Raw genomic sequence first — 13,809 nt, forward strand, 5'->3', positions numbered from 1 at the left:
CAAAGTCTGTCTGCATTTGATGCGATGGATGAAATTATTATATATGTGCGTTATTAATTAGTGGCATTAAAAAAAGATAAACCCTTATTATTTTGTTTGTGACATGGCAAAAAGTTTATTGAAACAACTGCGCATTTTGTAGAAAATTCTGACGTTGCGCATTTGATGAAATGACATCGTTCATATGTCTTTGAAAATGAAAATGCCACATTTATGAAGTCACTCTTATATAGATTAATGTATAGCCACACCTACACGGGGACATGAACAGCTGGCAGTTTTTCATTCCTGAATACATGTTCATAATATTTACATACTCTATAAATATGTCACCTGTACACTGACCACAGAATTAGTCTCTCAGTAAATTTATATCATTTATTCGTAGCCAGATAACCAGATGTTATCATCCAACAGGAGGTGCGTGGAGGCAAATCATTCCAGAAACTGGGATATGCCGATGTGAACCTGGCAGAGTTTGCTGGCTCGGGAGGATCCCAGAGGTACTTGCTGGAGGCGTACGACTCCAAACATCGCCTCCACAACTCCATGCTCAAGGTCACCGTGGACATGACACTGTTATCTGGCGACCCATGCTTTAAAGCGTAAGTATATATCACTGATGTGTGGTGTTCCAAGGAAGTGGATATTTAGGCCTTCAAGACTTTAGAATATCTGATTATCTTTTCTATAATTCTACCGGTACTGTTCTACAAGATTAATAGTGAATTATGGTATGGTATAGTAATTTACGTACACAAGGAGATACTCCATGTTGTTGCGTCTAGATACTGGATTGCTTAATCCTTGCAATACGTATATTGACAGATCTCTTCATCAATGACAAAGTAGTGAATGAAGCACAACAATTGAATGAAGAAATACCTATTCACTCATATACATACATATATACATACACGCACATATATGTACATATCCACATAATTATATACTTATATATTCATATACTTATATCTTCCGGGATGATAATAATGATAGTAGTAATTACGATAATTAGGCAAAGTCTAGTTTATTTCCTTTCGCCGACAGCATTAACACCATTCTATTTTCCTGTAAACAGGAAAAATCAGTATGCATTCATCCCCATTCTTATTCCCTCCGCTTCTAACATCCTGTTTGTCAACCTTTCTTCACTCATTCTCTCCATATATCCAAATTATTTCAGCAAATCCTCTTCAGCTCTCTCACCCACACACTTTATTACCACACCTCTCCCTTCCCTATCGTTACTTATTCAGTCAAACTACCTCACACCCCCATATTGTCCTCAGACAATTGATTTTCAACACATCTGCCCTCCTCCGCTCATTATCAAAATGATTAGTTTATTTATTGAGCCGACTAGTAGGTCGTGGTGGCGCCGGGAAGATAATGAAGGCAAGCAAGTATGAATATGTACTTATCATCATATACATATATACACATGTACATATTCGTGCTTACCTTCATCCATTTCTGGCGCTACCCTGCCCCACAAGAAACAGCATCACCACCTCTTGTGTCAGTGAGGTAGTGCCAGGAAACGGTATTATTATTGTTATTATTATTATTATTATTATTATTATTGTTGTTGTTGTTGTTATTATTATTATTATTATCAGAGCACTGGAATCTTATTGGGTTGTAGTCAAAATAATTTGATAGGTATTGTTAACTACAGAGTATGCTGGTAGAGTCTCCGTAGAAAGAATACAATGACTACATATAATGCAAGGCTTTGAGGTCTTTTTTTTTTTTTTTTTTTGTTATGCATGATCTCATCAGAATTGTGTTACAATAAATGTTACCATTTTTTTTATAATATTTCAGTCAGCCATCTCGAGGCACTCGTTATCAGCCATCTGCAGAAGTTGGGGCAGAGGAAGTCCCTCCCAGTCGACCAGCATCAGGATCCCTTGCTTCGTTGACCTCGTCTGGCTATGATTCTCTCAAGAAGAAAGTGAATGGTGTGTTCTGACCCCAGTACTTACACATTCATCATTTCTTATTATCCTCTTTTATCCTTCCGATAAGTATGAATATTTTCTAATGGTTTAGTTATGCCTTTTGCTGCATTTTACGGATTCATATTTGCGCAGATTATGATTTCATAGTGTGGATCTTGTAATGCTTCATCTGGTTTATGATATCAATCAAGTATGATATATATATATATATATATATATATATATATATATATATATATATATATATATATATATATATATATATATATATATATATTCCTATGAGTCCACGGGGAACTGAAACACGATAAGTTCCCAAGCGCACTTTTGTGTAATAATCACATCATCAGGGGAGATACAAGAAAGGAATATACTTGATCACGCGCAAAATTGTGATCCTTTCCAATATATATATATATATATATATATATATATATATATATATATATATATATATGTGTGTGTGTGTGTGTGTGTGTGTGTGTGTGTGTATTGTTCCATCGTTTAGAAACTGAATTACAAGAAAGGGGGTTTCCAGCTCCCAACTTCTACCCAAAGGGGAAACTACAGAAAGGTCTATGGGACCTGGTTATGGATAGGGAGGCTGTGGTTCAGTGTACTGCACGTAACATCTAGATAATGGATATGAACGAAGGGGGCCTTTCCTCATATGTTCCTGGATGTACTGTCTCGTAGTAAAACGAAGCTCAAGGGTATAGGTGAAGAATGCTTTGGGAATGTCTTAGGGATAAAGTCAGGGGTTGGAGTGAGCACAAGAGCTAAGGAAGTGTAGCAATACTGATCAAGCAGAGTTGTGTGAATAAGTGAACGAGTATAAGGAAGTGAGGTATAGACTGATGTGGGTAAAAATGAGAATAGTTTGCAAGAGATGGATGATAATTAGTGCTTATGCACAGGGCCATGATGATGAGAGGGAAGTGTTTTGGGAGCAACTGAGTGAGTGTGTCAGCAGTTTTGAAGCTAAAAATTGGGTATTAGTGACAGGTGAGTTAAATGCAAAAGTGAGCAGTGTGGCAATTGATGATATAATTGGGGACATGGGGGTACTCAGTGAGATGTAATGGTGAAGAACTTGTGGAGATGTGTGATAAAAAGGGACTCTTGATTAGGAGAACCTGGTTTAAAATGAGGGTCATGCATAATGGGTGAGGAGGAAAGATGGGTAGAGGGTTTTCTTGGATTACATACCAGCTGATAGGTATGTAAAGAGACTCTTTTATGAGAATGAGTTGAGAGGGGTAGATGATGGAATGTCTTGCCATTACCTGGTGGAGGTAAGGGTGAAGATTTTTCGGGTTTTTAGAAGAGGAAACGATATGAGAGAAGAGGGTGGTGAAAGTAAATGAGGTTGGAAAAAAGATTCATGTGAGAAACTGCAGAAGCTGGTGACTGAGTTTGGTAAAGTGTGTGAAAGAAGAATGTGAATAAGAGCAAGGTAATTAGGGTTGAGGGTCAAGTCAATTGGGAGGTAAGTTTGAATGGAAAAAAACTGGAGGAAGTAAAGTGTTTTAGATATCTGGGAGTGGATCTGGCAGCGGATGGAACCATGGAAGCGGAAGTGGATCATAGGGTGGGGGAGGGGGCAAAAATCCTGGGAGCCTTGAAGAATGTGTGGAAGTCGAGAACATTATCTCGGAAAGCAAAAATGGGTATGTTTGAAGGAATAGTGGTTCCAACAATATTGTATGGTTGTGAGGCGTGGGCTATGGATAGAGTTGTGCGCAGGAGGATGGATGTGCTGGAAATGAGATGTTAGAGGACAATGTGTGGTGTGAGGTGGTTTGATCGAGTAAGTAACGTAAGGGTAAGAGAGATGTGTGGTAATAAAAAGAGCGTGGTTGAGAGAGCAGAAGAGGGTGTTTTGAAATGGTTTGGGCACATGGAGAGAATGAGTGAGGAAAGATTGACCAAGAGGATATATGTGTTGGAGGTGGAGGGAACGAGGAGAAGTGGGAGACCAAATTGGAGATGGAAAGATGGAGTGAAAAAGATTTTGTGTGATCGGGGCCTGAACATGCAGGAGGGTGAAAGGAGGGCAAGGAATAGAGTGAATTGGATCTATGTGGTATACCGGGGTTGACGTGCTGTCAGTGGATTGAATCTGGGCATGTGAAGCGTCTGGGGTAAACCATGGAAAGCTGTGTAGGTATGTATATTTGCGTGTGTGGATGTATGTATATACATGTGTATGGGGGTGTGTTGGGCCATTTCTTTTGTCTGTTTCCTTGCGCTACCTCGCAAACGCGGGAGACAGCGACAAAGCAAAAAAAAAAAAAAAATATATATATATATATATATATATATATATATATATATATATATATATATATATATGTGTGTATATGAAGAAATACTTAGAGAGACTGTGGTTGAGAGAGCTAAAGAGAGTGTGCTGAAATGGTTTGGACACATGTAGAGAATAAGAAAGGAGATGTTGGCAAAGTTACATGTGTCAGAAGTGAAGGGAACAAAGAGAAGGGAAAGACCAAATTGGAGATGGGATGATGGTGTGAAAGAGAGTGTGTGTGATTAGGGCCTAAACATGCAAGAAGTTGTAATGCATGCACTGGATAGAATGAATTAGAACAATATGTTATACAGGAATTGATGTGCTGTCAATTGTCAGACCCAGGGCATGTGAAGCCGCTGCATGTAATCATTTATAGGTCTGTGGGGCTTGGTGTTGGACAGGGGCTGTGGTTTCAGTGTATTACACATAACAGGCAGATTTAAGGGCTCTAGACAAGTCATGCAGCCCCTGCCAACTTTTTTACTAAGTGAATATAAACTTCCATATTGTCATTATTTAAACTTAACACACAGTTGTTGAGTAAGCATGACCAAGATACATTACACTAAGTGAGATCTGCATTTAACAGAAGTATTTGGCGACAGTGAGGAAGGTGAAGGCTGGATGGGTGAGGGCCCTGGCCACTCCAGAAACTCTTCCAACACAAGCCATGGTTCACATGCTTCTGGCTATGCATCTATTAACTCTCAATCAGAAAAGTCAGGACATATTAGGTAAGTAATGATGTGAACATTATTTAGCAACGTATTTTTATGCTTCACCAGTAATTAACTTAACAATTCTGTATTTTTGCACCCTTTAATTATTGTATGCATGCTTTTGCTTTTTGATAATATCTCTCATTTGCCTAACGGCAGTTTTGGAATATAGCTTGATTGTAAGTGAATGTCAATCCCCAGGTATTATTATTAATGCTGTTATTAATTTTATGCAGCCGTTCTCCAACATTCACCGTCTGGTCACCAAACAGCATAGTTCCATCCTCCAAGCAAAGCGGCTTCCAATTGTACGCTACTAACACCAATTTCTCAGACCATCTCTACACTCATCCTTTTCATTATCCTTATCCAAAGGGCCTTCCTCCCTCTAAACCAACAGCTCGCTTCCATCTTCTCCCTGGTGCATGCAGTGAATCAGCTTCTCTTTGCAACACCCCACCTTCTGATTCACGAAGGCATAGTTTGCTTTTGTATAGGGATCTCTCCAATCTCCTTGGTGGCTCAACTCCATCCCTTGTGTCTCAGTCCTCCTCTGGTACTCGGGGTGGTTCTGTATCCAGTGGTGTAGGCAGTGATGATGGTAGCCGCACACTGGTAGTTTATCCCCAACAACCCCCATGGCCAGTTGGAGCACTGCACACAGCACTTTCAGCTATTGCATTGCACGCCGATTCTCCTAGTTTGCATGTTGCTACTGACTCGAGTAAGGAGACCAGGTTAGCAAAATTACTTTCTTTATGGTATACATTCGGAAAGCATTTTGAGTATATGTAGATAGATCTATAGAATAATGCACCAGTCATGAACTGTAGATATAATTGAAAGATTTCAGTTTTGAAATATTTTGGTTTGGAATCAAATGTATCAGTCAATACTTAACGGAAAGCATTTGATATAATAATTTTCCTTTATTACTCACTAATTTGTATATACGATTTTGTCAGATGTCTCTTCATAGTATTTGACTTTTTAGGTAATGTCCACAGTGTTATGGTACAAACGTAGTTTAGCCACATGAGCAAATATATTTTCTTTTATTTATTTTCAGTGGTAAAAAGCTTTTTATTTCAATTGTATAGTTGGTTTGAATATGAGACATTTTCACTGTATTGTCAAAAAAGATATTTATTTATTGTTGAAATGAAACCAGATGGTTGAATGTAATACTTTTGATTGGATATGGTTGATGCTCTTGATCACCAGGAGCAGTAGATAGCAGTAGTAGATATGGACATGTAGGCTGGAGCATTTGTTAGAAGTAGTAGGCAGGAGCATTAGGTAGATGTATTAGATAGTAGTTGTCAGTAGGAATATTAGGTAGGAGCCAATGCGAACACTGCGCCAGAGTTGCCCTCTGCCGATGGATGTTAATTGTGAGGCACTAAAGGCTAAGAAGTTGCACTTGAGTCCGGTAGTTATGGAGACTGTATTGCTGTGGCCACTATCCTTGAGGGAGTTCTAGTTGGAACAGGTGTCAGAGATATAGATAAATAGAAGAGAATCTCCTAGAATTATCTTTCTTAAACATTCCTGATATTTCAACTAGTACAGTTTAAAACTTTTTTAAAGGTATATCGAAAGATTACAAGTTGATTCGAATGTGCTAGGATTTTGTGTGTAATGGTGAATCCATGGCACCTTATATTCTGTACTTTATTGATACATCATAGGATGCCATTCAGTCATCTTTGAATGAGGTAAGATAATCTTAGATATAAGTTTAGTAAATACACTGTAAGTACCATATAAATACAGATTTATAGCTTTAGAATATGAATTTGATAACCATCATGATAAGCATTTACTATTTCATCAACCATTCCATATTGATTTATGCAGATATATATATATAGGATATATATATAGGGGATAGAGGAGAAAGAATACTTCTCATGCATTCCCCTTTTAGTTGCATTCTGTGACATGAAGGGAACATGTGGGAATTATTTTTTCTCAATCCTCAGTTGATGGGCTGTGGGGCTGGGTTGTAGATATGGGGCTGTGGTTACATTACATTAGAAATGGTGTGAGTTTGAATAGAAAGAATTTGGAAGAATTAAAGTGTTTTAGATACCTGGAAGTAAACATAGCAACAAGTGGAACCATGAAGTGGAGTCAAATCATAGGGTGGGTAGGGGGCAAACATTCTGAGAGCATTGAGAAATGAGTGGAAAGTGAGGTTATCATCTGTGAGGGCAGATGAGAGGAGTGGGGAGATAGGTAGTATGTTTGAGGAAAGAAACCTGGATATTCTGCTGTGAGTGAAACAGAGCTTAAGTGTAAAGGGCAAGAATGGTTTGGAAATGCCTTAGGAGTAAATTCCGGAGTTGGTGAGGGGACAAGAGCTAAGGAAGGAGTAGCATTACTACTGAAGCAGGAGTTGCGGGAGGGATAGAGTGAAAGAAGGTAAATTCTAGATTGATGTGGGTGAAACTGAAAGTGTAAGTAAATTGCAGATTGATGTGGGTAAACTGAAAGTGGATGATGAGAGATGGGTGATTATTACTGCTTATGCACCTCACCATGAGAAGAAAGATTTATGAGAGGCAAGTGTTTTGGGAGCAGCTAGGTGAATGTGTCACTAGTTTAGATGTGAGAATTGGGGTATTATTGCTGTATGATTTAAATTGGAAGGTAATGTAGCAGTTAAGGGTATGATTGGGGCACGTGGGGTATTCAGTGTTATGAATGGAAATAGTAAACAGCTCGTGGAATTGTGTACTGAAAAAAGGACTGATGATTAGAATACTTGATTTAAAGAGAGGGATGTACAAAAGTATACATATGTGTGTCGGAGGATGGTCAGTGGACATTGTTGGATTACATGTTAATTGATAGGTGTGTAAAAGAGAGACTTTTGGATGTAAAAGTGCTGAGAAGGACAGCTGGTAGGATGTCTGATCACTCTTGTGGAGACAAGGGTGAAGATTTGCTGAGGTTTTCGAAAAAGAGGAAACAATGCCTGGGAGAAGAGATTGGTGAACCACTAAATGAGCTTGAAAAGGAGACTTATGTGAAGAGATGCTAGGAGAGATTGAGGGTAGAATGGCAAGAGGTGAGAGCAAGTGAAGCAAGGGGTGTGGGTGAGGAATGGGAGGTATTTAGGGAAGCTGTGATGACATGTGCAAGAGATGGATGTGGCATGCAAAAGGTGGGAGGTAGGCAGATTAGAAAGAGTAGTGAGTGGTGGGATGAAGTAAGATTGCTAGTGAAAGAGAAAAGATAGGCATTTGGGTGGTACTTACATGGAAGGAGTGTAAACGACTGGGAGATGTATAAGAGAAAGCAGCAGAAGGTCAAGAGGAGGGTGCAAGGGTTGAAAAAGAGGGCAATTCAGAATTGGGATGAGTGAATATCAGTAAACTTTAGGTAGAATTAGATGATTTGGATGGAGGTAAATAATTTGCAAAAGAGAAAAGAACAAATGAGAACATTGGTGAAGGAGGCAAAAGAGGAATTGGTAACAGGTAGTGAGGAGGAGATGGAGTGAGTATTTTGAGGGATTGTTAAATGTGTTTGATGACAGTGTGGCAGATGCAGGGTTTTTTGGTCAGGATGGTATGCAAGGTGAGAGACTCATGGAGAGTAGTTTGGTGATGAGAGAGGAGCTGGTGAAAGCCTTGCATAAGATGAAATGCAGCAAGGTGGGTGTTAGTACTCTTGAATTATTAAGAAAGGGGGTGACTGTGTTACTGATTGATTTGTAACAATATTCAATGTATATGGATCATGGTGAGGTGACTGAGGATTGGTGGATTGCATGGATAGTGTCATTCTTTAAAGGCATTAGGGATAAAGGTGAGCATTCAGACTACAGAGGTATAAGTTTGTTGAGTATACCTGGTAAGTTGTATGGGAGGATGTTGATTGACAGGGTGAATGTATGTACAGAGCATCAAATTGGGGAGGAGCAATATGGTTTCAGAAATGGTAAAGGATGTGTGGATCAGGTGTTTGCTTCAAAAAATGTGTATAAGAAATATTTAGAAAAAGCAGATGGATTTGCATGTGGCATTTATGGATCTGGAGAAAATATGTGATGGGACTGATAGAAATGCTTTGTAGAAGCTCTTAAGAATATACAGTGTGGGAGGAAAGCTGCCTGCAGCAGTGGGCTTGTGTACAAGTAAGAGGAAAGGAGAGTGAACAGTTCCAAGTGAAGGTTGGTCTGTGGCAAGGATGTGTGATGTGACCATGGTTGTTCAATTTGTTTGTGGATGGGAGATGAGCTGCCCTGGTAAGTGGGATTCAAGTGAAAAACTGCATTAGTTGGAGAATGAGTTTGGAAGAATGTGTGAAAGGAAAAAGTTGAAAGTGAATGTGGATAAAAGCTAGGTTATTAGGTTTAGCAGGGTAGAGGGACAGGTGAGTTGGCATTTAAGTTTGAATGGAGAAAAATTGGAGGAAGTGAAGTGTTTTAGATTTTTTGGAGTAGACTTGCCAGTGAATGGAACCATAGAAGAGAAAGCGAGTCATAGGGTGGGGGAGGGGGCAAAGGTTGTAGCAGCAATGAAGAATGTGTGGAATTAGAGAACATTATCATAGAGGGCAAAAATGGGAATGTTTGAAGGAATAGCGTTTCCAATGATATGGATAGATAGGGTTGCTTGCAGAGGAGTGAATGTGTTAGAAATGAAATGTTTGAGGCAATATGTGGTGTGAGGTGGCACAATCAAGTTAGTAATGAAAGGTTAAGAAGGATGTGTGGGAATGAAGAGTATGGTTGAGAGAGCAGAAGAGGGTATGCATGAATAAAAGGGGCTTCTTTGGGTTCTGTTCTACCTTGTATCTTGTAATGACTTGTAATATTAGCCTGGTAATTTTCTAGAGCAAATTGTTTTGATGCATAGAAGTACAAAAATTGTATATAAGGGAAGAAAAGACATTGTTTATGATTGGCCAGTTTCATTAGTGATTTATCTCTCACTGTTGAGTAGAGAAGAATCACAGATTCCAGAATTCACGACTCCTTTTTTCCTTCATCCGGAATTCACCATTAAACTGAGATAAAAGAAAAAGTTTCAGATTACCGAAAATAGCAATAATTGCACAACATAAGATGGATCAAGTCAGCAATTCTTCACATTGCATTCAACCCTCTTGTCAGCTGATATTCACTGTGACAAAGTGGTCAGATACTGGATATAAAGGACTTTTTTCAGTGCTTCAAGTTCTTTGGTAAGTCCAGGAAACCATTTGTGGTGAAAAGGTAGAGACTGTTTTGTAAGTAGGTGAAGGTTTCAAGACATAAGTAAGCATTTTCACTCGATATACATTAATCATTTGCAAGATGTATATTTTTGTTGTGTTATATGTTCCTAAATATGGATTTATTATGCTTGATTTACAGAAGTAGTAGTGCAGGTTCTGGTGTGGTGAGTGATGGTGGTTCTCTAGAACGAACAGCAGCAAACAGAGTCAAAACTCCTTCAGGAAAAGCCAATAAAGAGTCGAGAGTAGATGCCACTCGAATTGATGCCAACGATATCATCGATAAGCTTTTTGAGGATACAAAGATTGAATCACTAAAACCAGATGATTCTGCTGAAAGTAAGGAAGGATTCTTTCATCGTATCTTTTTTAATTCCCAATAATTTTTCACTTTTTTCCACATTAGCAAGATAACATCAGGAACAGATGAAGGAAACTGATTTATTCACTCACATCCACTCTCTAACTATGGTTTATAATGCACTAAAAAGCCCTGTATCCCTAGTCAGGCCCCACATTTACTCCAATTTGTTGTATCCCTTGCATGTCTCACACCATCCGTCATATTCAGGCTTCTGGTAATCAAAGCATCTACTCCTGTATTCTCCCACCTCCTTCTTGGATTACTTCCTTTTCCTTGTTCCTTGCTTTTATGACAAGTATACCATTAGTCATCCTCTTATAACCTCCTCTCCATATGACCAAACCATTTCATCATGCTCCTCTTACTGCCACACCTCTCTTACCTTATCATTCCTTATTTGATCAGTCTTCCTCGCACTTTTTATTGCCCTCAGATATTTCGTTTCAGACACATTCATCCTCTTCTATAAATTGTCATCAAGGGCCCATTCCTCACATGCATAGAGCACTGAGAGGACCACTGTATCATCAGACCAGCCCATTTTTGCCCTCACAGACAGTGTCATCTTTCCACAAGTTCCTCAATGTTCCTAGGATATTTACCCCCTCTCTTCCACCTTGTGGTTCACTTCAGCTCCCGTGGTTCCATTTGCTACCATATCCACACTCAGTTATTTGAAGTACACTACTTTGTCCAAGTTCTCTCTATTCAAACTCACTCCAAATAACCTGGCGTTCCCCAGTGCTAAAACAAATTGATTTGCTGTTATTCACATTTACTCTGAACTTTCTCGTTTCACACACACACTCAGACTCAGAAACTAGCTTCAGCATTTTCTCAATGAAATGTGCCATCAGTGCCATGTCATCAGCAAACAGTAACCCATTCATATCCCAGGCCTCCCCTTCTGTGACAGTCTGTGTACCTACCACTCACCCCAAAACCCTTACATTCACCTCCATTTCCACTCCATCCATAAACACAATAAGCAGCCACAGTGACATCACACACCCTTGCCACAGCCCTACCTTCATTTGCAGTCAGTCACCCTCCTTTTTTCCTCCTTGCACACATGACTTGCCTTAAGAAGGAACAAAGATAGAGTCAAGTGAGGATTTTTTAGGTTGATTGATCTGTGTTTGATGCTACCTTGTTCATACATGAAATAGCGAACATGCTTAAAAGAAGAAAAGGCTTGTTGTGCACATTTCATAATATTTGAACCATTTTGTCAAAAGTTTTATTTATTTAAAACTGTGACATAAGAAATGTGAAGCTCTGATAACTCTCAGTATGTCTCATATACCACTATTGCTTATATTTTGATAAGGTGTCATGTGTGGCATTTAGGGGAAGTTGTATCTGATGACTGTCTTGTGCATGTATAATGAAAATAAAACTAGACATGCAATGCTTCTCATAAACATTTAGCAAGTCCTGGGTTTGATTCCAGTACTAAGAAATGTCAGCAGGGTTACTTATGTTGGGAAAATACTTTGTTATATCTGCTCTTAACATTGATTTAAAGAGATTGGTGCCTTTAACCTGGCTTTATGAAAATGAAAAGACTCAAAGAAAACTTTTTTTTTTTCAGCATCTGGTCTTCAGTTATACATTGGCCGTGATGGCACAGCAGCTCTAGGTGGAAGAAGTCTCAATTCAGGAGGAGAGTTCAAGCCAGTGGTGTTTGATAAGAGATAGCAGCAGCCATAATATGAGGGGGCAAGGCCCGCCACAAAACAGACTTGGGCATCAGTTCTGAAACCACATATCAATGCAGACCCACTCTACAACGAGTCTCGGACAATAATTTCCTTGATATAGGTGACCCGTTGTATCATACCAGGGTGCTGAATGCAAACCCATTCTACAACTAGTCTCGGACAATAATTTCCATGATATAGGTGACCCGTTGTATCTTACCAGGGTACTGAAAAAATTTATCGATATAAGTGGTTTCAGAATTGGCTCCTTTTTAAGGCTGCCAATTAAAGAGAACTGTAGCTAGCAAGCTTCCACGCAAAAATGCTGTTAATGTGATTGCGAGACTTCTGAAAACAACGAAGTGAATGGTGTCATTGGCTTATGTAAAAGTGCATAAAAGAATTAGTTGGATGAAAATTATAATGTTGAAAATAAAGTGAGGAACCTTGAGTGTTTTACTGTGAATATTTTTCTTCATCCTCAGTAACTGGACATATTGCAGTGAAGTTAATGAAAGCATCATGGCTATTAGTCTCTATAAGTGTATGAATGATTTTAACCCTCTCGCTGCAAAATTCAAATTTGAGCACATTGACATTTCTAACCCATGGTTGCAAATCTCGGACCTACAGCTGTAACTAATGCATCATACAGCAACTTTCCAAAAATGTTTTATGCTTCATGATATCATTCCAGGTTTTTGCTAGTGTAATACATTAGACTCCTTTATTATTTCATTTTTGATCAGTTTTTTGTGAGATGTATGAAAACCATTTTTTATGAATTTTGTGAAAATTGAGCAGATAACTGTGATTTAATGCTTTAACATTACATTAGTACTTTTATGTAGATAACTGATGATATTGGAACATCAGAATTTGATTACATAGTGAAAGGGTTAAGGAACATAAAATGTCATTCCTGATGCATCTGTGAGAATGAAGTTAGGTGTATTTCAAGAGAACATGATTGAGTGCTATAGTCTTGCTGTAAGTAAATGTTCTGTTGTTATACTATTCTCCCAATCATATTTTGCTCAGCTTAGCTCTTTTTACTTTTTTGAATTGAAACTGCACAACTGGGTATTGGAGTGCCGTAATTTTTCACGAGGTTTAAGAAGAAAAATTGCTTCATTTGATCTGTAGCTCTTAAGTAAAAAGATAGCTGTCCAAAGTGCGTGTGTAGAACCTTTTGAAGGACATTTTGGCATCATTTTTTAAATTAATGGATCATTAGATATCATTCTGATAATAGTGTAAGATTAAGATTTTTTTTTAACCAGTGGAACTAGAAATGGCAAATCTAATACCCAACTTTTTCGTAAGATTTTTTTGAGAACTTCATGTACAAGTCAATTTTTATTTCATGATTTCATTTGTAAATATCATAATCCCTGTTCAAAAACTGATAATTTCAGATTCTATTTATTAGATTATCATATTTAAGATACAAACAAAATTAAAAAAGCTATCAAAGTAAATTTTTTCTGGAGAGCCGATGCGGTTCTCACAG

At 38.4% G+C, this 13,809-nt stretch overlaps 1 protein-coding gene across 3 annotated transcripts in view; it reads left to right on the forward strand.

Annotated features, from left to right (window-relative positions):
* Nucleotides 1-12,747, forward strand: part of LOC139746795 (uncharacterized) — a 251,551-nt gene extending 238,804 nt beyond the window's left edge. For all 3 annotated transcript variants that reach the window (XM_071658345.1, XM_071658346.1, XM_071658347.1), the window contains 6 exons: nt 418-605; nt 1,831-1,967; nt 4,868-5,012; nt 5,234-5,734; nt 10,369-10,568; nt 12,188-12,747. In XM_071658345.1, coding sequence (XP_071514446.1) covers nt 418-605; nt 1,831-1,967; nt 4,868-5,012; nt 5,234-5,734; nt 10,369-10,568; nt 12,188-12,294 — 1,278 coding nt within the window. In that variant the 3' untranslated portion in view covers nt 12,295-12,747. The remainder of the gene's footprint in view (nt 1-417; nt 606-1,830; nt 1,968-4,867; nt 5,013-5,233; nt 5,735-10,368; nt 10,569-12,187) is intronic.
* Nucleotides 12,748-13,809: the final 1,062 nt, after the last annotated feature.

The sequence above is a fragment of the Panulirus ornatus genome, chromosome 66, assembly GCF_036320965.1.
Source record: "Panulirus ornatus isolate Po-2019 chromosome 66, ASM3632096v1, whole genome shotgun sequence".
Taxonomy (NCBI): Eukaryota; Metazoa; Arthropoda; class Malacostraca; order Decapoda; family Palinuridae; genus Panulirus; species Panulirus ornatus.